The sequence below is a fragment of the Mustela lutreola genome, chromosome 16, assembly GCF_030435805.1.
Source record: "Mustela lutreola isolate mMusLut2 chromosome 16, mMusLut2.pri, whole genome shotgun sequence".
In the NCBI taxonomy this organism is placed as follows: domain Eukaryota; kingdom Metazoa; phylum Chordata; class Mammalia; order Carnivora; family Mustelidae; genus Mustela; species Mustela lutreola.
In genome coordinates this window covers 29,844,438-29,870,641 of record NC_081305.1, presented here as the reverse complement: position 1 = coordinate 29,870,641, position 26,204 = coordinate 29,844,438, and the positions used below count along the sequence as shown (strand labels likewise).

Genomic DNA, 26,204 nt, shown 5'->3' with positions numbered 1-26,204 from the left:
TTCTCCTGGTTCTCACATTGGATTGTCCAGGAGCTCTGCCCTCAGCTCTCCTTCTCGGCTATACTCTCCTTCAGTAAACTCCTGCAGTCTCATCAGACCAAATCTGGTCAAGAAACAGACGACTCTCAAACTTAGGTGTTCATCCTAGCGCTCTAATCTGAGAGCTGCCTCCTGATATTCCCACTTGCTGGTCAGATTGCCATCCCAGAGTTTCCCTGGCTCGCCAGATCCACCCCCAGCCCTTTTCCTCCCACCTTCCCACACACAGGCCTTCTTCATCCTGCTCAACGGACCACCCAGATGCTTGGATGCCATTCTTGATGCCTCCCCTCCCCTTAAATCCCCCAAGAGGACTTGTGAGCTCTGCAAAGTACAGTGTACGCCCAAATCTGAGCACTTTTCACCACATCCTCTGCTAAACCTCTGGTGCCAGCCACCACTATGCCCCGTTTAGACTTTTGCAGCGGCCTCCTAATTGGGTCTCTCTGCCTCCTCTCTACAGGCTGACCTTCACACAGCAGCCAGAGTGATCTTTCTGAAGCGAAAATCAGGTCATGGCACTCCTCTCCTTCCAGATTCTTCTCATTTCTCTTAGAATAAAATCGGTGCTCCCTGTGGCCCTACATAACCTGTGACCACCTCCTTCATTCGGTCCCTCTTCCACGATGCTGCAGCCACGCTGGTGTTTCTGTCTCCCTGGTGTGTCAGGCTCATTCTGGGCTCTGCCTCCTGGTATGCTCTCACACTCGTCTTCTACAGACCTGTCTCTGGTCAGGCCTCAGTTCACGTTTTACCCCCTCCCAGAGGCCCTCCCTGGCCTCCACCCCTAGTCACTCACTACTGCTTGACCTTATTTCATCTCATTCATGGTGCCTATTAAAGTTATATTTATTTGTGTGTCTTTTCTTCTCCCATTATAGTTGAAGCCTCTTGAAGGTTAAATACGCTATCTTTCATCTTACTGATCTTTGTTTTCACAGCTCCTAGAATCTGGGACGTATAACACCCAGTAAATATTTGTTGACTAAATGACTCCTTTTTTCCCTTGGCCTGATGGGATCCTATCCACTTGTGATTTCCTAGAAACTACATTCTGTGAATTAACCCTACATTTTCCCCTTTTGTTAATCTCCCCCACTCTGGCTTCTCGTTTGGATTTTCACATGTTGACATCTCCCTCAGCATAGACACACACACACACACACACACCCCACTTTTGGATCCAGTATCTCCTCACACTGCCACACGATTACTCTCCTTGATTTCACAGCCAGACTCCTGTATCTGTGTCTGCTTTTTCTCCTCTCCCATTTACGACGTGCTCCCCACCACACTTTAGCCTCTGCCCCTCACTTCACCACCTACTCCAAGAAGTTCCTCACCAATATTCTTTTTTCTTTTTTTAAGATTTTATTTATTTATTTGACAGAGAGAGGGAGATCACAAGTAGGCAAAGAGAAGGGGGATGCAGACTCCCTGCTGAGCAGAGAGCCTGATGCGGGGCTCAATCCCAGGACCCTGAGACCATGACCTGAACCGAAGGCAGAGGCTTAACATCTGAGTCACCAATATTCTTACAGCTGAACCCATGGATATATTATAGTGTTTTTCTTACTCCCCCTTTTCTTTTTATTTAAGATTTATTTATTTATTTGAGAGTGGTGGTGAAGGGCAGAGAGCACACTCAAGCACACTCCCCGCTGAGCATGGAGCCTGACATGGGGCTCGATCCCACAACCCAAGCCGAAACCAACAGTCAGACGCACAACCTACTGAGCCACCCAGGTGCCCCTGTCCTACTTTACCCTTCTTGACCACTTCCCTCTTCTTAAAAATGCTTCTGTAATAGCATTCACCTGTAGAGAGAGGTTCTTTCTAGCTTTCTGCTTGCTGCTTTGCAGTTCCTCTTCAACCTGTCTCTTAAATGTCTTCTCATAGGTGCCCTCTTCTTGTCACCTCCTTTTTTTGGATGCTGTCGTCTTTTCTGCGGTGTCAGTTTATTTCTGTACTATACCCCAGGCGTTTGCAGCCTTGCTGGAATATTTTCTTTCCCCCCTTGCCTCCATAGTCCCCCCCATCCCCCCGCCAATGCTTATCTGGCGTCAGCTCAGCCTTTCCTGGCCTCTTAAGGCCGGGTCAGGCACATATCCAAGGTCGACTGTCACAGCACTCACCATGCAGTATTGCGGGTACCTCTTCACAGGAGCAGGGAGTGTCTGCCCAATTATTTCTATTATTGGCACATAATGAGTGCTGTTCAAATATATTTTGCATCAATGATCTAGTCTGGGGAAGTTAAAGGCGGCTTTTTGCAAGAGACAAAACATGAACTGAATCTTTAAAAACAGAAATCAACCACAGGAGCACATGCACCTTGTGTTCCTTTCCCTAGCAGTTAACCAACATTTGCATGCACTTGGCACTTACACTGGAACCCTGGGTGGGTATATGTTCTTTATGAGCTGGAAATCTTTCCACCGCTGACGATCGTTCCAGTGTGTTGGGCTTAGAGTGCCACCTGATGGTCGGTGAGGGCAACTACGTGACCCATTTTGTTTCCTCTTGCCTTCATCTTTGGGTTTTTATGCTTTCTTTAGTTCTGGTCAGGGAATCAATCAAAAATAAATACTTTCTTGGGCGCCTGGGTGGCTCAGTGGGTTGGGCCGCTGCCTTCGGCTCGGGTCATGATCTCGGGGTCCTGGGATCGAGTCCCGCATCGGGCTCTCTGCTCAGCAGGGAGCCTGCTTCCCTCTCTCTCTCTCTGCCTGCCTCTCCATCTACTTGTGATTTCTCTCTGTCAAATAAATAAATAAAATCTTTAAAAAAAAAAAAATAAATAAATAAATAAATAAATAAATACTTTCTTTAACTGTATTTTTCATTATCACCTTTTAAGCTTTTGTTGTATCCCAGGAAAATCACTCTTTCTCTATTTTCCTACAGTAAGCTAGAAAATACTGTAATGATAACCCTTTTGTTTTTTAAGAAAAATTAAAGGTAGATGTTCATTTAAGTGCAGAGATTTTCTTTAAGAACCTAGAAAAATGTCTCCATCCTTTTCTCCGTATTCCTTGGACTAAAAACTTTTTTCTGCTGGTAAACACTTATGAAAAACAAAAAGTAATTTCCTATCTGTACTTCGTGTTTTATTTACTTACAGGACTTGTAAGTCTTCTGTTTTCATTGCCACTCTCTTTTATTTCTGCTGTATTAGTAGCTAAATATCGGGTTCTTGTGGGCGTGCTCAGGAACATATTGACCATTTATCAATTTATTTCTATATGAAAATTTATTTTGAGTTCCCAAATATAATTTGTGAACTCACAAATGAATTTTTGCTACACAACTTAATTTTAAGTAGGAAACTTCCCATTTTTTCAGAACGATAGGCCTGTTTATTAACATGAAATTTTGGTGTTAAGACTAGGAGATGAAATTCTACTTAATTTTTTTATGTTCTATCTTCATTCTTTGAAAATTGATAATTCACATATATCATATAGCTAAATTCCCAACTAGAAAATTTGATTTCCCAAAAAAAAAGAAAAAAGAAGAAAAGAAAAGAAAATTTGATTTCCCAAGATAATTTATCCCAACCAATCTCTACCTGGCTTTTTTTTTTTAAGATTTAGTTACTGGAGCAACTAGGTGGATCAGTTAAGCATCTGCCATCTGCTCGGGTCATGATCTCAGGGTCCTGGGAACTAGCCCCTCCTTTATCTCTCTCCTTCTGCCCCTCCCCCTGCTTGTTCTTTCTGTCTCTCTCAAATAGATAAAAAAAATTTTAAGAAGATGTATTTATTTATTTGAGGGGGCAAGGGGCAGAGGGAAAAGGAGAAAAAGTAGACTCCCCATTGAGCATAGAGCCCCATGTGGGACTTGATCCCACAGCCCTGAGATCATAACCAGAGCCAAAATCAAGAGTCAGATGCTTAACTGACTGACCCACCTAGGTACCCCTCTGCCTTCTTTGTTGAATAAAATATAAGAATGGTGTGTTTGTGTGTGTGTGTGTGTGTGTGTGTAAAAATGATACCTATTTGCTAATTAATTATTGTCAGATGTTAGCTATATATGCTAGGTAGGCTAAGGGAGACAATAACGTGAATCACTATGTACAAAAGTAAACATTTCAGTCCTCTGCATGGCATATTTTCATTTTTAGTGGTGATGTATGTGTTATTATAAAAGCTTCCTGGGAAAATAATAATTTCAAATGATAAGCAAAGAAAGTTATGTTTGCAGAATTGTAAGTGCACTTTAGTGGTTGTTTAATACTCATGAAAACAGCCAAATTACCAAAGTATTATGGATTTATTATAGTTCATTCTAGTGCTTTATCATATTGTCATTTTTAGGCATGATATTTATATACAGCATAAAAATAGCACTTTGAGTGTTTTAGTCAAATTATGAATCCAAAACTTGCCATTTTCCTCCACTTGTAAGCAATGCTTAATTTGTCAGTGGAATTTTCTTACTAGTAGCAGTCTAGAAAACATAGGACTTGTTTTGCAGCCTAAAGCAATTAGTTTGCCCATCTAGGGCCCCAGTCTCCTCATATACAAAATGAAATATTTGAACCAGCTGATTTTTGTCAAGCTGTTTGCTGACATAAGACTGTACTCTCCCATAAAATACTTCTTTTATGTATAAAGGAAATCAGTGGAAAGAGTGTGATTCCTTAAGAGTTAAAGTAAACCTGTTGAAAAATGTCTTTTGTTGAGGTTAAGGATATTAATTCATTTTTTTAGTAACTGTGTTGATCTTGTACAACTTTGTAATTTTAACTGATGGTAATTGTGGAAAATAAGGAAAAAAATCAATGAAATAAAATCATAATGTCTTTTTCTTAAAAGCCATAATGCTTTTTACAGGTTAGGTAAAGTTTGCCTCCTCTTTGACTTGTTTGTAATAATTCATAGTGCCATGTATTGTGATTTTTTTTTTTTTAAGTGACATTGATGTTTGGGTCCCAGAACCAGACCACTCAGAAGTTCCTGCTGAATGGTGGGATTTTGATGCTGATAAGTCACTTCTTATTGGAGTCTTTAAACATGGTAAGTGAGAAGGAAGGTAGGTAGAGTTGTCTTCTGTGTATAATGTAATTCTCTCAGTTTCACAATTTCCACATATAGCATCATTCCAGTAGCACTGATGTTATTATACATACCATGTAAAGCACAAACAACCAAATTTTGTCTGTCAGTCCCCATACTTTTTCACAGAAGGGGGTGGCCTACATGACCTGCCCCTCCTGGACAGAAGTCTCACTAACTTCCCCTCAGGAAGAGTTCTTATGTAAGTGTATTATGTATGATCAGTTTTCCTCTTTTTCATTTTAACTATAAATTCAGTCTAAACTTTGAAATATACCTATGCCAGACCACATAATATTTTGGTGATAATTTCTAGAACACCTGCCTTACCCTGTACTGTTTTAATATACGGTCCCTTTTGTCCAGGAGCATCACCTACTGTAAATATGAGTAATTCTTATATTCAACTATCTTTTTTCTTATCCTTTTTACTTTCATAATTGGTGATCCCTCCAGGTTATGAAAAATATAACACCATCCGAGCAGACCCAGCATTATGCTTCTTGGAAAGAGTGGGAAAACCTGATGAGAAAGCAGTCGCTGCGGAACAGAGGGCAAATGATTATATGGATGGGTATGTGACTTCGGGGACTTGATTTCTCTGTGTATCTCTGTCAGCAGCAGTATGTTCTGTTGCTTATGTGTATCTTTAAGTAATGTAGTAGTGGGGCACCTGGGTGGCTCAGTCATTCGGTGTCCGCCTTCGGCTCAGGTCATGATCCTGGGGTCCTGCTTCTTCCTCTCCCACTCCCCCTGCTTGTGTTCCCTCTCTCGCCATGTCTTTCTCTGTCAAGTGAATAAACAAAATCTAAAAAGAAAGAAAAAGTAGTAGTAAGGGAATTGGAATTTACAATCTAAGACTTAATGAAACTCTAATAAGTTAGTGTTTATCCAATGGTGTGATCAAGAAAAAGACTCCACCTGCCTCATACCCATCCTTGTGGTGAGTCCTTCATTTTTCTATTCTTAACAGTCGTGGCCATGAAAGCCATTAAGTTCTAAGGGCATTAGAGGGAAGAAGACAAAGAATATTACAAATGAAGAGAAATGGGATGTTTGTTTATTGTAAATGTTATAAGGTCTTTATTATCTTTGTTTTCTCACCAAAAGGGAAAAGGAGGGGACTGGGTTGAAGTTAATATTACCACATTTAAAAGCGAGCTTGGTAGTAAGAGTCAGTTAGAAGCAGGTTTCTTCTGACTTGCCATATAATGTCTTCATGCTGTGACTCGGGGTCCTTAGGTTAACGAAGAAAAATTTCAGCCTGAAAACATGCTAAAAAGTCCTTCCAACAAGACTCCACATTTGTCCTTTCAGGAGAAATTTTAAGTCCAGCACAATAATCGTAGCATCTGTTGGTATTTCTACAGGGATGTGGAAGATCCAGAATACAAACCTGCCCCAGCTCTCTTTAAAGATGATATAGAGGTATGCTTTGGATCCAGCTTTAAAGTCCTCATTTCTGGTGATTCCATGGTTTCTTTTGTGTGCTTTTCCTTCATATGTTTTTCCTTATACATAATTCTGTCCTTCAGAAGGTTAGCTAAATCAGTGATCCACTTAGGCTGACGGTCATCACAAACAGTCCTTCAGAGTATGCCTGATCTCCCTGCTAGACACACGGGAGGCCAGGTGGACATGTGGATGAAATGGAGCTTGCCCCCATGCTGCACCACTAGGAGCTAGGTACACAGTGTCGGGGACAGAACCCGGAAGCCGAGGGAGAAGTAGGCACTGAAAGTACCCAGAAACAGATGAAAACTAGACCTACATAAAGGGTTAAAAAGAGAGGGTAGAGCCTAGAGAAATTCTGAGCTGCTAAAGCATAGTTCTGAGTGTTCTGCTTATAGAATGTCAAAAGGAAGAGGCAGAGTTGGGTGAAAATACTCTGTGGCGTGAGGCAAGGATGTGAAAAGGGATGAGGGATTCTATAATACGAAGGCATAGGAAAGGACTCGACGGTGCCGTAGCTATCAGGTAGGGTGTGCTGGTCTTGGTGGCCAAAGGGCTTCACTAGAGAGGGCTCGGGCCAGTGTGTGGCAATGAGGATGGAGATCCTGCGTACAGTGAGAACCCTCAGAGAGCGGTACTCTCTGACAAACAGCCTAGGGCAACAGCAAGGAACTTCATCTGCACTGGCTAGGGAAAAAATTGTTTCCTCTGAGATATCATAGCTATAGGCGTGCTTTCTCTTGAGCTTACAGTTTGATTCTTTTACATCATTTGCGTGGACCAGGAACTCTCGAACCAAAAATATAATTATAGAAAAGGTCCCAGGCTAGTAATAACCCTGAGGTATCTAGTAGAAACAAAAAGAAGGGACGCCTGGGTGGCTCAGTTAGTTAAGCAGCTGCCTTCGGCTCAGGTCATGATCCCAGCGTCCTGGAATCGAGTCCCACATCAGGCTCCTTGCTCGGCAGGGAGCCTGCTTCTCCCTCTGCCTCTGCTGCCACTCTTGTCTGCCTGTGCTCGCGCTCTCTCTCCCTCTCTCTCTCTGACAAATAAATAAAATCTTTAAAAAAAAAAAAAAAAGAAAGAAACAAAAAGAAAAAGAATTGTGGAAGAAACAGCATCAGCGTAGACCATACTTGAGTCCTAAAGGTAAAAGCCATCCATGAAATGAGGTCAAAATCCAAAAATTTAAATATGAGGGAAAAATCTACCATGAGTGAATGTTAGCAAACAAAAAACAAGATTGGACCTCTAAGAACCTCTGATGGCGAGCTATTAAAGTAGAAAATAAGTAAATTTTTAAATGGTTAAAGACATTAAAGATACAAGAACAAAAGAAAGAAAGATATATGACTTTAAAAGTTGAGGGATATATGAAAAAACGATTTTGTGTAACATTAGAAATGGAAAATACAGTCATTGAAAATTAAAACTCAACAAATAGGTTAAACATTGAGCTGGGGAAGCAGATTAGACACAGATCTTGAGAGAAGAAATGATTTAGAAAACAGATTTGAGGAAAGGATCTATAAGGTAGCATGACGGCTCAGTTTAGCCCAGTTAGGAGAGAGAAACCACCTAGTCCATTAAATAGGGAAAGTTCAATGTAAAGAATTTTTGACTCTAGTAGGGGGACTGAAGTGAGGACTAGCCACTGCACTTAGGGCTGTCAGAGCAGCCAAGGAAGAGCCCTATCCCTGGCAGGGCTGAGATGCTGTTTTGGTTTGGTTTGGTTTGGTTTGGTTTGGTTTGGTTTTGAGAGGGCATGGCTACACCTCGTTGGATGGCAGAACAGTTACTGGGATGCCCTGCCGGCACAACTTGCTGGAAATCCACCCTCCAGGGTTGCTAAGGGAGCTTTTCCTGGGGAAATGTCTCACGGAAGGAACTCCACTGAGGCCAAGGCTGCTAGGGAAAGCTGCTGGCCAGCAGGCATGTAAAGAAGCTGCTGAAACTGCAGAAGTGGGCACTGGGGAGGCTTCTCTGCTGTGGGAGCTAAACCAGGGAGGAGTTCACCCAAACCAGAGAAGTAAAACCCTTTTCTTCCTGCCGTGCCTCTCTGGCTGCCACAACTGAGAAAGCTTAACATCATACTGGCTGGCAAAAAATATTTAAAGAGCCCAGATCCATTTTCTTAGAGCCAGTAAAAGGTATGGGAGGCAGTAAATCAATATGAAAAACTCTTTGGAGACAAAGAGGATGGCATAATAAATCCTGGCACATGTCTAATAGGTAGCCCAGAGGGAGCAACCAGAGAGATTAAGGGAGAAGACCTGCTCTGAGAGGTAACGGCTGAGACGTTTTCAGGCTTAAAGACACGAATCTTGAGATTCAAGAAATAAAGTGAATCTTGACAGGGTTAACAAAATTAAATCCACTCCAAAAAACATCCTGGTGAAATTACAGAATTCCAAACAAAGAGCAGATGTTAAAAGCAACCAGAAAAAAAAAGACCCACTTACAAAGGAATGATGAGAATTCTAACTTCAGGCTTTTCTAAAACGACAGAAAATAGTAGTCATTGGAATAAAACTACTATTCCAAGTAGTGACTGTGTTTACAGTAATGTTGGAATACCTGATTGGAGATGCTCTCTTGACAGATAAAAACAAGATGTATAGTACAAACAAACTGTTCAAGGCTGAAAGAGAAAAGATTTGCAGGTTGTCTGATAATCAAATATAAGAATGAATAAGCTATGAGAGTTGGTATATAGAACAAAAACAAAAACAAAAAAACCTGTTATCAATAAAACCTAGGGTGTATTTGCAATTAGAGGAAGGATGGAGGAAAAGCACCTGGCCTAAGCATGATCATGGAAGGGGAAAGTTTTAGTGGAAAATAAGTGGACTGAAGTGTACAAGGCAATAGAGAAGTGTAAAAGAGTGGAGATTGAGAACAATATATTAATTTTTTTTTTTTACTAAATACATCATTAAAAATTCTGTTGCAAAAAGTTTTCTGTTACTATTAAGAAGCTTGATTCCCTTTGCTTCTTTAATGTATTGTGACCCAATCACCCTATGACAAATTTCTGTTTTCTTTTAAAAGGATGACGTGTCTTCACCAGGAGATCTTGTTATAGCAGATGGAGGTAAATTGCATTTCTCTCTTTTTTACTTAGTGGAAACTCGCATTCTCAGGATACCATTAAATCAATAAACTGTTACGCTTCTATGATGTTTTAGATGTGTATGAAATTTTTATTGAAGACCATCGTAATCTTTATGGGACACACTAGTTGACTGGGAATTTAGCAGTACTTTTAGTTGCAGATCTTTATGCCATGACTCACTGAGCTTTTACAGAATCAAAGCTTTGATGATTTTATGGTGTGATTATTAAACTTATGTATCAGATTTCATCATTAACATGTTGATTCAGTAATCCATTCAACAGCTTATTAGTGCCATATTAGGAACCATATTAGGAACCAACTTTTCTTACACCGCTCTTTTGCACAGCCTTTCTTTACAGGATCTTGCTTCTACTTCCTTCTGATTATCAAGCTAGAAACAGGCTGTCAACAGAGTACACTCACCCACTCCCGGCTAACACCCAAGTGGGATAGGGCCTCATCCTTTCATAGTTTGACTAGGAAGGAAGGAGTAGTACTTGCTTAGCATGAATGATTACCGCTTAATTATGGTATATGTAATTATAAGATTATACCCTAGAAATAGAGAGCTAGATCCTCTACTTTATTAGGTGAATAAAAGCTTAAAACTGATAGCATTGTCATAGGGAATTTTTTATAATATATGTTCCTCACTAATGACCTTTAAAATTGTTTTGATTCTCACATAAATGGAGATAAATTTAATATAGAAAGCAGCTTTAATTAAGAGTTTACAGTTTTCAACTTCTCAGGGATTTCATTTGACTTTTAATTCGTCTAAATGTAAGGCATTTGAATATTTGCCAGCCAGTAAAATGTATTAGACCTGGAAATGCAGGAGTTGTGTTTCCTGTGCAAGGGATGTTCAGTAGATACTATATGGTTCTTTAGTGCCCTCTGACTTACTTTGAGCTGTTCTTTAAGTTTGTTGCAATGTTTTTAGAGCTGTAGTTAAAAGAAAACTTTTTTTATAATGAGAGGTTTGGCTTGTGTGGGTTTTTCCCCACTTAGGTGGAAAGAAAAAGATTTTGAGTAAGGGAATTTTGCTGTTTTTATGAGTTTCATTTCAGTATCTATTTAGTCTTCGGGGGCGGGGTTGTTTTTGGTTTTCAGCTGGGTTTTTTTGAATTATTACTGACATGAGTTTTTTTAAATATAGATGGTCAGCTGATGGAAGGTGATAAAATTTATTGGCCGACTCAGTCAGCTTTAACTACTCGTTTGAGGCGTCTCATCACTGCATATCAGCGTACTAATAAAAACAGACAAATCCAGCAGATACAGCCTACTTTCTCAGTGCCTGCCAGTGTAATGCAGCCTCTTTACGAAGAAGCCACTCTCAATCCTAAAATGGCAGCCAAGATAGAAAGACAGCAGAGGTAAGACAATAGCACTAAATTTTTAATATTAGTATAATTTTATAAATATAGTTACTCATTCAGAAGGCTGTTAGAGTGTGATTATCTCATTTTGTGAAAAACACATATAGGGAGAGAAGTTGGCCAAAGCGAAGTGTTTTATGCATGCACACACATGTGCACAACAAATATGGTCAAAGATGATTGCATTTTATAGCTCCTGGCCATGATTCATATTCAGTCATTATTTTGTCATGCTTACGAACAGGGAGTTATTAAAAAAATGAAGTTGCAGGGCGCCTGGGTGGCTCAGTCAGTTAAGCGGCTGCCTTCAGCTCAGGTCATGATCTCAGGGTCCTGGGATCAAGCCCCACATCAGGCTCCCAGCTATGCAGAAAGCCTGCTTCTCCCTCTCCCTCTACTTGCTGCTCTGTCTACTTGTGCTCTCTCTGTATCTGTCAAATAAATAAATAAATAAAATCTTTTTTTTTTTTTTAATGAAGTTGCAAAGCAAACTCAAGAATTAAATTATTAATAAAGCATACATTTAAATTACATGAAATAAAGTTCATTCTACCTTATTTTTACATTATGACATTTATGAAATAGAAGAATGTATGAAAGACAAGTCCATTTATGCTTTATACAGAGGCTGAAGCCTTGGAACTGCAGATATCAAAGGGGAACAAATGTAGACCTTTTTGCAAGAGAACTTGTTAAGAAGACAGGCACACTTCTTCCTCCCAAAAGCTTTAACTTCTCAAAAAGGATAGAGAATGTTGAAAAAAATTACAACGTTCTGTAATAACCTGGCCTCCATGTGTTAAGCCTGGGTCCTTGGATATTCTCTGGAAAATACATCATTTTTCTTTTGTATTATTTGCAACACATTCATTGTAACCAGAATTTAGTTAGTCTGAAACTTAAGATTTTTAAATGTCCTAGGCATAATCTTCTTCAAATACTACCACCTCAACAAATACACTATTTCAGTTATCTATAATTGCATAATAGCCGCCACCCCATAATATGGTGACTTAAACATCAGTTTTTTATTTCTCACGATTCTGTGGGTTGACCAGGTGGTTCTTCTGCTCCCCATGGTGTTGGTGGGAGTGCTGAGAGGGCCAGACGGAGAAAGTGGCCTCACCCACATGGCTGGCAGTTGGCACTGGGAGTTTGAATAAGGGAGCAGTCCCAGTGGCAAAGGCAGAAGACACTGGGATTTCTTAAGGCCTAGCCTCAGGGTTACAAAGTGTTACTTGTGCCACATTCTGTGGGTCAAAAAAAGACACAGGGCCAACCAAGATTAAAGGGAGAGGGAAATAGATTGCGTGGGAAGAGTGGCAGGGAATTCATGGCCATCTTTAACCTCCCACATGCATTTTCCCTTGGCTGGTGGGTTCTGGATTAATCTTCCTAAAATCTAGCTTTGTCGTGATAGTCCGGGTTCCTTATTTACTACAGGTATGAAGTTTGTTTTTAAGCTTCGGTTCAAGAGTCTCTTCAGTTTCAGCGTCACCATGCATTTCTAATTCTATACAGTACTGTTCCCTCGGCCATAATGTCCTATGTATTCTTGACTCAATACCTAGCTGATGTTGTTCCTATCACCTGGGACACTCTTTTTCCTACTCCTTACTCCAAACCTAACCTCTCCTTCAGAGCTCAACATCTCTCCTATCTCTTCTAATAATTTTTTCCTCAACCAGTCCAGCTCACAGTGTTCTTGTTTACTGCACTCAGATAGCACTTATCCAAGTAAACTACACATTGTCACACTAGTAGGAAATGTTGTTAAGGACATTGATCTTTGCCTTTCTATGTCTTGTCTTTCTAAGTTATAAACTCTTTGATGGTGGATACTGTGTCACATTTCTGTGTGTCCTATGTGATCTTTTATTCCATCTTTTGTATTCTGTTCCTACTTTTGTCCCCCAGATGCAAGTTTCTTACGATTTGACTGGTTTCCTAGGCTCTTTTTACATCAGTATTACATTAATCTTCTTAAGGTAGCACTATGATGAAAACGACCTGTTGGTGTTTTTCAAAGGTGTCATACATTCTTTCTCGTTCACACAATTCCATAACTTAACGAGGAAAAAGTCTCCATAAATTAGACTGGGTTTGGAGATCTTTGGTGTGTGAGGATAATATTGCCCTCTTAAAGCTGAACAGAGACTGTTTTTAGTCAAGTATATGGAATGTTTCATACTCTGACCCCAACTTTATCTCCTTCTGTCCCCAGTATGAGCCATATCCTTGTCAATCTGGAATGCTCATCATACGCCCAAAATGCAGATTTCTTCCTACTTTGCTTATACCGTGACCTCTTCCTAGAATTCCCAAGCTGATCTTTGCCTTGTTCCATCTTATAAGCCACTTATTTCTGTGATGCTTTCTTCATCACTCTAGTCTGAAGTGGTCCTCCTGTCTTCTGTGCTCTCCTAAAATTTTTGGTTTCTATAACGCATACAACTATAACCTACTACCTTATGCTAGAAATGTCTTTGAAATGTTTTATCTTTTCCCTAAAGGTAAGGTCATTGTGTCTTACATAATCTTGTATCCCCTGCATATTTTCGTACAGAGTAGATGTGCAAAAAACTATTATTACCTGAAGGAAAAGAAGTAGGGATGCATAGATGAGTCAGCTAGCATTTTTTTTAACACTTTATTTATTTGAGAGAGAGAGAGTGTGTGAACGCACGAGTAGGGGAAGGAGCAGAGGGAGAGACTACCCAAGGAGACTTCTGCGGAGCGAAGAGCCCAACACGGGGCTCAATCCCATGAGCCATGGGATCAGGACCTGAGCCTAATCTAAGAGTCGCACGCTTAACCGACCATGCCACCCAGGTACCCCTCAACTAGCATTTTTAAATGTATATGCAAGACAGTATCCTGCACTTAATCCTTTAAAGTGTTAGATACTTGAAATGTTTTTAATTTTATTATAGTCATTATAGTCAGCATTAATAAATATTTTAGTAACCATTGTGACTTTTTCTTTAATCTGACTCAAAATAGATGGACAAGAAGAGAAGAAGCTGACTTTTATAGAGTAGTGTCTACATTTGGAGTGGTATTTGACCCTGATAGAGGCCAATTTGATTGGACAAAATTTAGAGCTATGGCTAGGCTGCATAAGAAAACCGATGATAGCTTGGAGAAGTATTTGTACGCATTCATGTCTATGTGTCGGAGGGTTTGTCGTCTTCCTTCCAAAGAAGGTAGGTATAAAATTTCTGTCTTTCCTGGTTTGGGTCAAAGAAGCAAAAAGTACTAAAATCCAGAAATCTCCAACTTGTTTATTTCTGCACTAATTCAGCACATCAGTAATTTTTCAAAATTGTAAATAAACTATGTTCAGAGATCTCCCTATTTGTAAATCATGCTATTAAAATGAGATCTAAAAAGAATAAAGTTATACCCTTAGTTTTGAGGAATAGCCAGTGCTTATTCAGTATTAGACTGATGATCGGGGGAGGTAGTTATGATACGGTAGTTTTTAGTCCATCTGCTAGGAACTGTGTTGGAGGGCTTATTTACATGAATAATCTTGTAAGGAATGAGTCCTTCGCTTAAAGAACATTTTAAAGAGTTTTAGTAGGAGGAGGAAAAAAAATCACCCAGAACCTTAAAAAAAAAAAAAAAAAAAAACTAATCAGATGGGCTGATACTCAACCAAGGCCCTGTTCTGGGGTGAATTTCATTGTCTTCGAAGCCCATAAACATAACTCATCCTGTCAGCAACTCCTCTTGATGATGCTGCTGTAAGTCACTATCTCCATTCTTTGTTGAATATGATTTCTGACTGCTAAACCCAGTGGCTTCCTACTCCCTGTTTCATAGTAAACATATAAATGGCTAATAAAAGGACATAAATTTCATGTGAGTTTGTTTGCTTGTTTTAGTTTTACGTCCTAACAGATCTGCTGTCAGTTGGCTGAATAGAATAGCCCATTACTTGATTACCCAAATATCAGATGATTCGGAGTAGGTTTTCGTCTACTGAAATGTCTTCGTAAGACTAGCAATGGGTTTAAAAAGACAGATAAAGCAAAGTATTGTGTCTTCTATTATTTATGGTTGCCAAGAGCCCTCATTTCTTTTTTTATTTTTTTAATTCCCATCAACACTGCAAAATGCAGTGAATAAATTGACCACTTTGGACTCCAGTTTTAAAACAAAAAGGAAGAGTTAATTACTAAATAATGATTGAAAACATAGTATTTTCCTGTTGGAAATGGGAGTGAAGTTTTACTTAGATCAGTTTTCCAAACTTCCTCAGGTCACAGAGCCCTCACTGTCTCTAATTTTTTGCAACACCTGAGGCCAAAAGTTCTGTTTAATGAATAATTAGATCCAAACAACTTAATAAGTATTTATGTCCAACAATCTAGTGATTGTTTGAAAACATAATATAAATTGAAGAAAAAAATACTACTTTCTTAAATAACCACACTTACTTACCAATGAGATGTGTACACCTACAGGCACCATACATCTCTCAAACCTTGGAGATAGAATGGATACTCCCACTCTTGTTTCCTGTTCCATTACTTCTTTTTTTTTTTTAACTTTTTATTTTGAACTACTTTTAGACTTTCAGAAAAGTTGCAAAAACCTTAAGAAGTTTCCATGTATCTCTAACCTTGCCTCTCATGTGACTAATTATAGTATCATTATCAGACCAGGAAATTAACATTAGTACAATGGCATTACCTAAACTGTAAAACTGGTCAGATCTTACAGTTTGTCCACTGATGTCCTTTTTGTTCCAGGATCCCACATTCTATTTGGTTGGTCTTCTTCCTTAGCCTCCTGTAGTCTAAAAGAGATCCTCAATTTTTCTTGTCTTTCATGGCTCTGATACCTTAGAGAAATACTGATCAGTTATTTTGCCACAAATCCCCCAGTTTGGATTTGTCTTATGTTTTCATGTGGTTGCAACACAGAAGTGATGTGTCCTTCTCAGAAAGCACCATGGGTTCAGAATGTCAGAATGTCCAACACTGATGGTGTTGCCCTCGATCGCTTGGTTACAGTAGTTTTTGCCGTTTCTCTGGTGTAAAATCACTACCTTTTCCCCCGCAGTTAAAAGATATCTTGAGATACTTTGAGACCACACAAATCCTGTTTCTCCTCAGATTTTTCACCCATTGACTTAAGTATCCATGAGTAGGTCCTTGTGTATAATAACAGTTTTTACTGTGGAATTCTGCTGCAAGCAAGGACTGTTGCTTCCGTTTCATCTGCTGTTCAATTACTTACTCATATCAGAATGGACTCAGATATTTATTTTGTCCTACAGGTTATAACCCAGTACTCTCATTATTTTGATGCTCAAATTGTATGAGCTCCTTTCAGTGACCCCTGCATTATTTCAACAAACCCTTATCTTTTCTTGAATATTTCTAAACTGCCAGTATTTCCACCCACAAAGATATAACCCCATCAGAAGGAAGAGCACAAGATCTAATGTTGAAACTGAACCAGCTCAAGCCATTACTTCACATAGCATTTGACGATGTTCCTGCATTTCCCTCAAATTTTAAGAAAGCCTTTGGTGTTCCTGTGAGTTCTAATGCACTGAGTTACTTGGGGCAGCTAGGGATACGTGGACTTCGGTTTGTTTGTGGGGTAGGATTTAACAGTTGTCATTTGTATTTATAAATGAGTTCAGGTAAGTGTTTTTCTCTTTGATCAAGACACAGATTAGTAAAGACAGCTCCTAGGGGATTTCTTAAATTCTTATATTCACATACTTCTAAAAAATATTATGTTTTACTTACTTTCAGAAGATCCAGTGTTACATATCATATGTATGGATTTTGGCACTTCTTTTTAAAATTTCTATTTTTCCTCATTTAAAAATATTAAAAAGAAATTCTGGAAACTACACAATGATACTGAGTAGAGGTACATTTTAGAAGTTGCATTATTTGTTCTAACTCCACAGCAAAGTGTTTTTGAGGTTAATGCTTTTGTTCTCATTTTAACATAGAATTGGTGGATCCAAATATTTTTATCCAGCCAATCACAGAAGAACGTGCTTCTAGGACTTTGTACCGTATTGAACTTCTAAGGAAAGTACGGGAACAGGCCCTCCGGCACCCGCAACTGTTTGAACGCTTGAAGCTTTGCCATCCAAATCCAGACTTACCAGTCTGGTGGGAATGTGGCCCTCACGATAGGGACTTGCTCATTGGAGCTGCTAAACACGGGGTGAGCCGAACAGACTATCACATTCTTCGTGATCCTGAACTCTCCTTTATGGCAGCTCAAAGGAACTACAGTCAAAGTAAGATGGCTCATTCAAGGACTTCTACCCCACTTTTACAGCAATATCAAGTAGCACTTTCTGCTTCTCCTCTTACCTCTCTACCTAGGCTCCTAGATGCTAAAGGTATTATTCTAGAGGATATGAAAGTTAAAAGTGAAAATCTTAAAGAGGAGCCTCAGTCTTCTGAAGAAGAATCTATGTCTTCTGAGGAAACCAGGACACTAATAAAGTCTGAGCCTGTAAGTCCAAAGAACGGTGTTTTACCGCAGGCCACTGGAGACCAGAAATCTGGTGGAAAAGGTGAAACAGACAGACGCATGGTTGCAGCCAGAACAGAACCCCTCACTCCAAACCCAGCTTCTAAGAAACAGCGAGTCCACAAAAGAGGATCCGAATCTAGTTCTGAGTCTGACTCTGATTCTGAGAGATCATCCTGTTCTTCCAGATCATCTTCTTCCTCGTCTTCCTCCTCCTCTTGCTCCCACTCTCGATCAGGCTCTAGTTCTTCCTCATCCTCCTCTTGTTCTTCAGCATCGTCTTCATCCTCATCCTCATCCTCTTCCTCCTCCTCCTCCTCCTCATCTTCATCAGAAGAAAGTGACAGTGAAGAAGAAGAAGTCCAAAAGCGAGGTATATGCATAAAGTGCTTTTGCTATTTTAAGACATTTCAAGTGAAAATGAAAAGCATTTGGTTCAGATAACTTAAGCTTGTTTAAAATTGTTGACTGCAATGTTACATGTCCGGCTTTGCCTAGAGAAGCACGAGTGAGAAGGAAACTAGCATGACTGGTACACACTCCCTCTTCAGTGTTCAAGGCATTGCAAAATGGGTTAGTCAATCAGAAATTAGGCATTTTACACACTAATCTTAGTTCTTTGTCATTACCTTGAATTTAGCGTTACATTTTTTTCTGAACAAGTTGATCAGTGAATGAATCGGGATTATGTTCTCTAACCACCGCCAGGATTTTTAAGTTAAGCAGTCAGACCAGCAAGAGTATCCTAGGCACCGTTTGGCAGCTCTCTACTCAGAGCAGTATGGCATAGAACTACAGCTCGCCCCCAGGGTTGTGTCAGGTGGCCCTCTCCTGAGTGTGCGTGCCACAGCCCACAGTTCATGTGCAGGGAAGAGTTGACACTTGGGGGTGCAGGAGCCAGAGTCCCTTGTGACAACTCTAGAGACGTAAGTCTCAGGGTGGCCACAAGGATGTGCCCCATCGTAGGAATCCCCTCCTTAGAGAACGTTAGTACACCCATCAGGTATTTAAATGGTCCCCAGTCCAAATGCAATTGATCAGTCAGGAGTTTCTCTCTCTCCAGCAAGCAGACCTACAGAGTTTACTGAAGGTCACATTTTCCTGCAGAAAGGATGTTTTGTTAACCTTTTCCCCGATAAGCTCCTTAATGCCCTTATTTTGCTTGTGTGCTAATTTTTTAAACAATGAATACTTAATTGTATTTTAGGTGATTTAAACAATGAATACTTAATTATATTTTAGGTTAATTTTTTCCTTTTTTTTTCAACTGTTTGTTTTGACTTCTCTTTTCTTTTTAAATATATCTGAATATTTACATAAGTTTTGAAAAGTATATATAAACTTGTTTTATGCAATAAGTCTTTTTGAAACAGTTATAATTGTTCTTAGCAGAAGGTACCCCTCACGTGAAAGCCTATGATGAGGAGAGTGTCGCGTCACTGAGCACTACCCAGGACGAGACCCAGGATAGTTTCCAGATGAACAATGGGACGCCAGAATCCGCTTACATCTTACAAGGGGGATACATGCTAGCAGCTTCATATTGGCCGAAGGTAAATGAATACTGTCCTGCTGGAAGAGGTTGTTTGTTGAGTATTTTTCTTGTTGCTTTAATGGGAGATAACTCTTCTCATATGGAAAGATAGGTTGCCATAAAACAGAGGGCCACATTTTGGTATTAGCATCAAAAGTATCAACTGCTGTCATCAAGTAAATAGGTGTACTTGAATGTGTATGTTTCTCAACCTAACCTTAGAGTGTTTAGAATACGAGATAATGAACACTTAGGTTCATGTACAAGTTATGAAATAGGTGCTTTGAGCTGAGTCTCCTTGGAGAAATTTATCATAGTCATTGGTGACTTGGGAAAAAAGTTCACTTAGGTATGTAGGCTTTCAGTGGTAGAAGTTCAGGCTGGATTCATACAATTCTTTCAGTATGTGACTAGCTAGAACAAGAGTACTTACCTTTAGGAGAACTACTCTCATCTAGTTCTGAGTCATTTGAATTTTTACAAGGAACCTGTACTGTATAGTTATAAAAATAACAGAAGACTATATCATAAACATTTTTTTTTTTTTAAAGATTTTATTTATTTATTTGACAGACAGAGATCACAAGTAGGCAGAGAGGCAGGCAGAGAGAGAGAGGAGGAAGCAGGCTGCCCACAGAGGAGAGAGCCTAATATGGGGCTCGATCCCAGGACCCTGGGATCATGACCTGAGCTGAGGGCAGAGGCTTTAACCCACTGAGCCACCCAGGCGCCCCATATCATAAACATTTTTGAACTCCGGTAGAAATTTATACTTGAATTCTTACAGAATTGTGATATGCAAATGTATGCAAATTTGTATACATATCGAATGCACATATGTTGTACCAGGGTTAAATCCATCAAGGCCCTGAGCCATTTTGTCTCCAAGGGTCTGGCCTGATTGTTAAAATCACACTCTCATGTGACATGCTCTTCCAGGACCGCGTGATGATCAACCGGCTGGACAGTATTTGTCAAACAGTGCTGAAAGGGAAGTGGCCTTCAGCTAGAAGAAGTTATGATGCCAACACAGTGGCTTCTTTCTATACCACAAAACTGCTGGACAGTCCTGGCGCAGCTACAGAATATAGTGAACCCAGTGTACCCACTCCGCCAGGTGCCGGTGTTAAAGAAGAACACGATCAGTCAACACAGATGTCAAAGGTGAAGAAGCATGTACGAGAAAAGGAGTTTACAGTGAAAATCAAAGACGTATGTTTATTTTTATTGCCCTAGGACCCGATTGCGATTACGTGTGCAGCATGCTTTTTCTGCAAGTGGCTGCCTGCTCTCACTCTTACTTCCTTCACATACTTGTTTTCTGGTATTTGGATTGTTTTCTTTTTGATATCCAGGTTATTAAACTTGAATATTCTACTAGAAGGATCGTCATTTAATATGTTTCTCTACCTATACTTCTGAACATAGTCCTTCTGCCGATCAAGAATGCTTTTCTTAAACAGTCTGACAAATTCTAATTGTTATGGTTTTTTTATATAATGTTTAAATGGTATGTCAGTGCATTTCCTCTTTTAAACATTTAGCATGCCCTGTTATCAGTAACATTTCATTTTTCAGTATGATTTTTGAAGCTAAATGGATTATTCCGTGTCTAATACATGGGTAACATCCTCTGAAATATTATTTGAATAATGTTTCTTAGAGATGTATGTCCGAAGCTGATCGTGTTATAAGGTAGTAGTCACATGAACAGCTTTGTTTTGCTCAGACAAATGTGTATAGTACCTGGATTTTTTTCTTTTAAGGTAGAAAACTTAATATTCATTAGAGAAAGGAGTTGTTTTTTTTTTTTTTAGTTGGTTTCTGAATAAGGAGAGAAGTTAAATAATGTTTCAGTGTTTTTATTTCACTTTTTCTAAGTAAAAAAAATTCTCTTAATAACTAAAATGAGTTTTTTAATTGTTTCTTTCTCGATAATGGTGTTTGTTAACAGGAAGGTGGTTTGAAGTTGACATTTCAGAAGCAAGGGCTTGCTCAGAAGAGACCACTGGACAGTGAAGACGGTGCTCTGGGACAGCAGCAGTATCTGACTCGGCTCCGGGAACTGCAGAGCGCGTCGGAGACCAGCCTCGCCAACTTCCCCAAATCCACACCAGTATCAGGTGAGTGTGACGACAATAACTGTCTAGGCATGAAATACTCCTGCTGTCATTTCCAGATGCTCTTTTATTTATTTCTGTTTCTGTATATAATCTAATTTTAGATCTTTAGATCTTAATAAATACCTGTTGAGGCTTTTAATATAATATTTTAAAGCAGGGTGCAACTTTGTTTTGAGGTCCTAAATACTTGACTGGAAATACACTGTCAAGTCGTTTTATATCGATACAAGTTCAGACAGCATTTCAACATGAAAGCAGATAGTCAGTGTAAAAGGCAAACACCTAATAGTGTAAAAGGCAAACACCTAAATCACAAATTAGTGATGATTAGTAGAAGAAGTTAGAATGAGAAGTTCTAGAAAGACTTTAGTGATATTGTAGTTCAGTCATCTACAGGATACAGGAATTGTTACAACTAATCCCTGAAAGATAATACTTCATTCTCGTGGAATATTTGCAGGAAGATTGTGCTGACCTAAAACAGCCCTTTTTATTACTGGGCAGCTCGGATCATCACAAAATTCCTTCTTACTTGGAAGCAAATTCTGCCTGCAGTTGGTTTTTCTTAATGACCGAAATTCGGTCTTTATAAACGCATTGCAGAATCAGCCTATTCCCATGTCTCCATGATAGTCTTCACATTTTGAAAGCAATGATTGTATCTCCTCCTTCCAAATTGGGACTGTCTCTCTTCCAACATTTTGACACTTTGAATCAACAGTTTTTATTAAATACCAAATTGGAGCCGTGAGTTGTATGCTCTGTAGGCATTAAGGAATCAATAAGAAGCTTGTTTTGTTGATCTTGGTATAATGTGATCTTGGTATAATGTGCTTTAATTTGTCTGTGTCCCTTTTATAAAATGGGGTATCAAAAAATTGAGAATTTTACTCATGATCAGCTGAATCTTTAAAAAGTGGAAGGTGTTGATTAAAGTCCATTAATGACTTGAATTTCCATTATACCTTCTATATACATAAAGCTAAATAGTTTGTTTCAGTATTCTGCTAAATCCGGTTGCCATGCAGTACTTGGAAACATTTCAGAACTCCTGTTGTGCATGTGCACGGTGTGTGGAATTCCTAGGACTGGGGAACATAATGCTTTATTATAAGTGTTAAATTGATAGCTATTCCCAATTGCTGCTACCGTGACTTTTTAATTATAAATTATAATTAAATTATAAATTAGTATCATCATCATTACTTTGGTCTCTTACAGATTCATTAACCATTCGTTGTAATTCTCCAGTTACTAGACTTTGAAAGATGCGTAGCTTGCAGTTCAAATATGACCCAGCCCTGCTTCTGTCACTGAAACGTAACTTCCCCAAACTGTGGTTTTCCTTGACGGTATTGTATTTAGGGGAGCTCTGATTTTTTTAGAAAAGGGCGGGGTAAGTGCCTGGGTAGCTCAATCGGTTAAGCATCTGCCTTTGGCTCAGGTCATGATCTCTGGGGTCCAGCCCCACATCGGGCTCCCTGCTTCTCCCTTTGCCTCTCCCGCTGCTTGTATGCTTGAGCACATTCTCTCTCTCTCTCTTTCTCCCACTCAAATAAATAAATTCTTAAAATCAAATAAGAGAGGAGAGTGTAGGAGGATGGGGTAAATGGGTGATAGGCATTAAGGAGGCAATGAGCATTGGATATTAGATGCAATTGATGAATCACTGAACTCTGCTGAAACTAATATACTGTATGTTAATTAGTTGAATGTAAATAAAATTCTAAAAAAATAAGAAATACCACTGCTTGTACTCTGATACCACCATTATAAATGGGATTGACACTTCTGTCATCTGAATATTTTACTGCTATTGCAGCTGAAGGTTGTACAGCCTTCACCTTCAAGTAACCCTTGGGTAAATAACATCATCGTTAATAGTATTAGCAGTTATTGTAACACAGTCTGCAGCAAATCAAAATATTTAAAAGCCTTAAACATTAAAACCAGATAGAGTTATTATCTAAGCATTACAGCTCATCCATCTTAATAATTGCAAATGTGAAATCTAGATTTGTCTTCCAACACAACTCTTAGGAAATCTGTTAATAATATTTTGCCTTCCAAAAAAAAAATAATAATAATAATAATAATAATAATATTTTGCCTTCCTTTTCTTGTCTATGAAATGAGGCATTGGGGTAGGAGAAGAGGTAGCCTTGTTGGGTGGGTTAAATAATATATGTAGAGTGGCTACTACGGAGCCTGGCACTTAATTAGATGCTAAACCGATGTTAAAATTTAACCGATGTTAAAATCCAAAACCTCACAGTTTTAGAATTAGATACTGAATAAATGCTACTATTATAGTTACTAATGTCCCAAAGCCGAAACCCTTTTACGTTTAGGTGGGTACCCTCTGAATTGTATCTGTAAGTTTCAAGTAAAGATACAAGTTTTCATGTAATGAAGGGAAGAGTAAAATAGCATTAAATTACAGTAGGACAAAACTAAAGAACCCATTCCAAAAACTACCTAGAAAGGTGAACAGAAGAAGATGGTAGAGCCGCCACACAGCCTGGGGCTGAATTCTGTCATTTACCAGCTGTGACATTGGGCTAGTAAAACTTAATGTTTCTGATCTCATTTATAAAATAGGCTTAATAATACTCTATATTTTTGTTTTGTTTTTGAAAATTTAAGAAAACATTTGTTAAACCTAGCTCAGTGTACGGCACCTAGTAGGCATTCAGCGAAAAGAAGCTATTTTTAGTATTGTTATAATTACATCTAAGATAAGTATAATACAAGCTTTATAGAATAGATAGGTTAAATTTTCCATTTTGGATTCTAGCTTAAAATAAACGAATAATGTTTCTAAAAATAACTCTTAGAAATAAGTCAAGGTAGCTGGGTTGTTTGTTTTTTGTTTTGTTGTTATTGTTGTTGTTGTTGTTGTTGTTGTTTTAAGAATTTATTTGAGAGAGAGGGTGAGAAAGAGCATGAGAGGTGGGGAGAGAGAGAAGGAAGTTCCCCGCTGAGCAGGGAGCCCAGCAGAGGGCTCCATCCCCAGGACCCTGGGATTATGACCTGAGTCAAAACCAAGAGTCAGATGCTTAACAGACTAAGCCACCCAGGTGTCCCAGTAGCTGGATTTTTTTTTAAGAAAGAAAATAAAAGACATTACAATAGTACCTAACTGGCCAAATAGAGTACGTTTATAAATGTACACTGTGGTATGTATATAATTGTTTTTTCCAGAGAGAATTATAGTAAGTACTTTTTTATATAACACTGGAATAGCAATAAAGGGAAAGTAGAAAGTAAGTAAGACATGGTCTACCTTTCAGTTACTTGGTAGACCAAGACCTAAATGTTAAAATATTAGCCAAGATATTTTAAAAAAACAAGATAATATGTTTTGCTACACAGCACATTATAGTTAAAAAGTACTAGAGAAGGGGCGCCTGGGTGGCTCAGTGGGTTGAAGCCTCTGCCTTCAGCTCAGATCACGATCCCAGAGTCCTGGGATCAAGTCCCTGCATTGGGCTCTCTGCTCAGCGGGGGGCTTGCTTCCTCCTCTCTCTCTGCCTGCCTCTCTGCCTACTTGTGATCTCTGTCTGTCAAATAAATAAATAAATCTTTAAAAAAAAAACGTACTAGAGAAGAGGGAAGTCACTGCTGTGTAGAAACTTAGGCGAAGTCCTCTGGAAGAGGTAGAAGCGAACAGGATCTGTAAGAGGAAGGTCAGATCGTGGAAAGTGACGTTCATGGGAGAAGGGGGAGAAGGGCGGGGACCAGCGTGGACCCAAGCTTAATAGTGTGGCTTTGGGATAAGACTGACCTAGCTAGTGTGTAAATTCCTACTGGAGAGAGATTTTTGTATGAAAGCAGAACCTGCTTAGAAAAGGTGAATCCACATTATAGACAACATGAAAACTGAGCTGGGACAAGAATTAGGAGTGGGGAGGTCATGCAGGAAAGGGGCTGATGAAAGCCATCTCATTCATATTAGAATAAGAAACCATGAGAACGTCTTATAAAATATAATGATACTCTTAAAAATGATACTTTGGGAAAGTTGGTTTATTATTATAGCTAAAAGGTACTACAGTGAAAGTATTTTTAAATCATGTTTATAAAATCTGGTTATAATGAAATTCACTTTGTAGATAATGAAAACTTTCCTTTTTTTTTTTTTTTTTTTTTAAAGAAGTCATGTCACATTCCTAGGCAGAGGATCATAGGGGAAGAGAGGAAAAAAATGAAACAAGATAAAACCAGAGAGGGAGACAAACCATAAGAGATTCTTAATCTCAGGAAGCAAACTGAGGGTTGCTGGAGGGGAGGGGGCTGAGAGGTTAGGGTGACTGGGTGATGGACACCAGGGAGGGGGATGTGCTGTGGTGAGCACTGTGAATTGTGTAAGACTGATGCATCACAGACCTGTACCCCTGAAACAAATAATACATTATATGTTAATAATTTTTTTAAAAAAGTGAAAATTTTTTTACTAAAATTAAAAAGTTATGTGACATTCCTATTGTGTTTTTATATGCAAACATGGTTTTTAATTATTGTAACTAGCTATTCCTTACCAGATGAATTAAGGTACCATTTTGAAACTGAGATGTGGCGAATATAAGTGGCCTCCATAAGGTTACATGACCAGCCAAAAGGCTACTTCTTATTCAGGGATACACTGGACTTGCTCTAAAAATTCTCCTTTGTGGTGCCTGGTTGGCTCAGCATTAAGCATCTGCCTTTGGCTCAGCTCATGAACCCAGGGTCCTGGGCTCGAGCCACGCATCAGGCTCCCTGCTCTGCAGGAGGCCTGCTTCTCCCTCCCCTACTTCCCCTACTTGTGTTTCTGCTCTCAATGTCTCTGTCTCTGTCAAGTAAGTAAATAGAATCTTTAATAAAATAAAGGGAGTGACAATCAAATTTGTCTAAAAAATAAAAAAATAAAAATTCTTGAATGATTCCAAATGCATTTCTCACTATAAGCTGTGACATGTTTTAAAGAAAAAAAAA

The 26,204-nt window shown here is 39.1% G+C and overlaps 1 protein-coding gene across 12 annotated transcripts in view; it reads left to right on the top strand.

Moving 5' to 3' along the window:
• The window catches only part of CHD9 (chromodomain helicase DNA binding protein 9), a 225,627-nt gene that overhangs the window by 183,677 nt on the left and 15,746 nt on the right, over positions 1-26,204 (top strand). For 8 of the 12 annotated variants that reach the window (XM_059152717.1, XM_059152716.1, XM_059152724.1 and 5 more), the window contains 10 exons: positions 4,957-5,060; positions 5,556-5,673; positions 6,470-6,527; positions 9,603-9,645; positions 10,829-11,048; positions 14,055-14,257; positions 17,035-17,943; positions 18,960-19,123; positions 20,044-20,316; positions 21,059-21,227. In XM_059152717.1, the coding sequence (XP_059008700.1) occupies positions 4,957-5,060; positions 5,556-5,673; positions 6,470-6,527; positions 9,603-9,645; positions 10,829-11,048; positions 14,055-14,257; positions 17,035-17,943; positions 18,960-19,123; positions 20,044-20,316; positions 21,059-21,227 (2,261 nt within the window). The remainder of the gene's footprint in view (positions 1-4,956; positions 5,061-5,555; positions 5,674-6,469; positions 6,528-9,602; positions 9,646-10,828; positions 11,049-14,054; positions 14,258-17,034; positions 17,944-18,959; positions 19,124-20,043; positions 20,317-21,058; positions 21,228-26,204) is intronic. The other 4 variants (XM_059152722.1, XM_059152727.1, XM_059152723.1 and 1 more) reach the window with 3 other exon arrangements.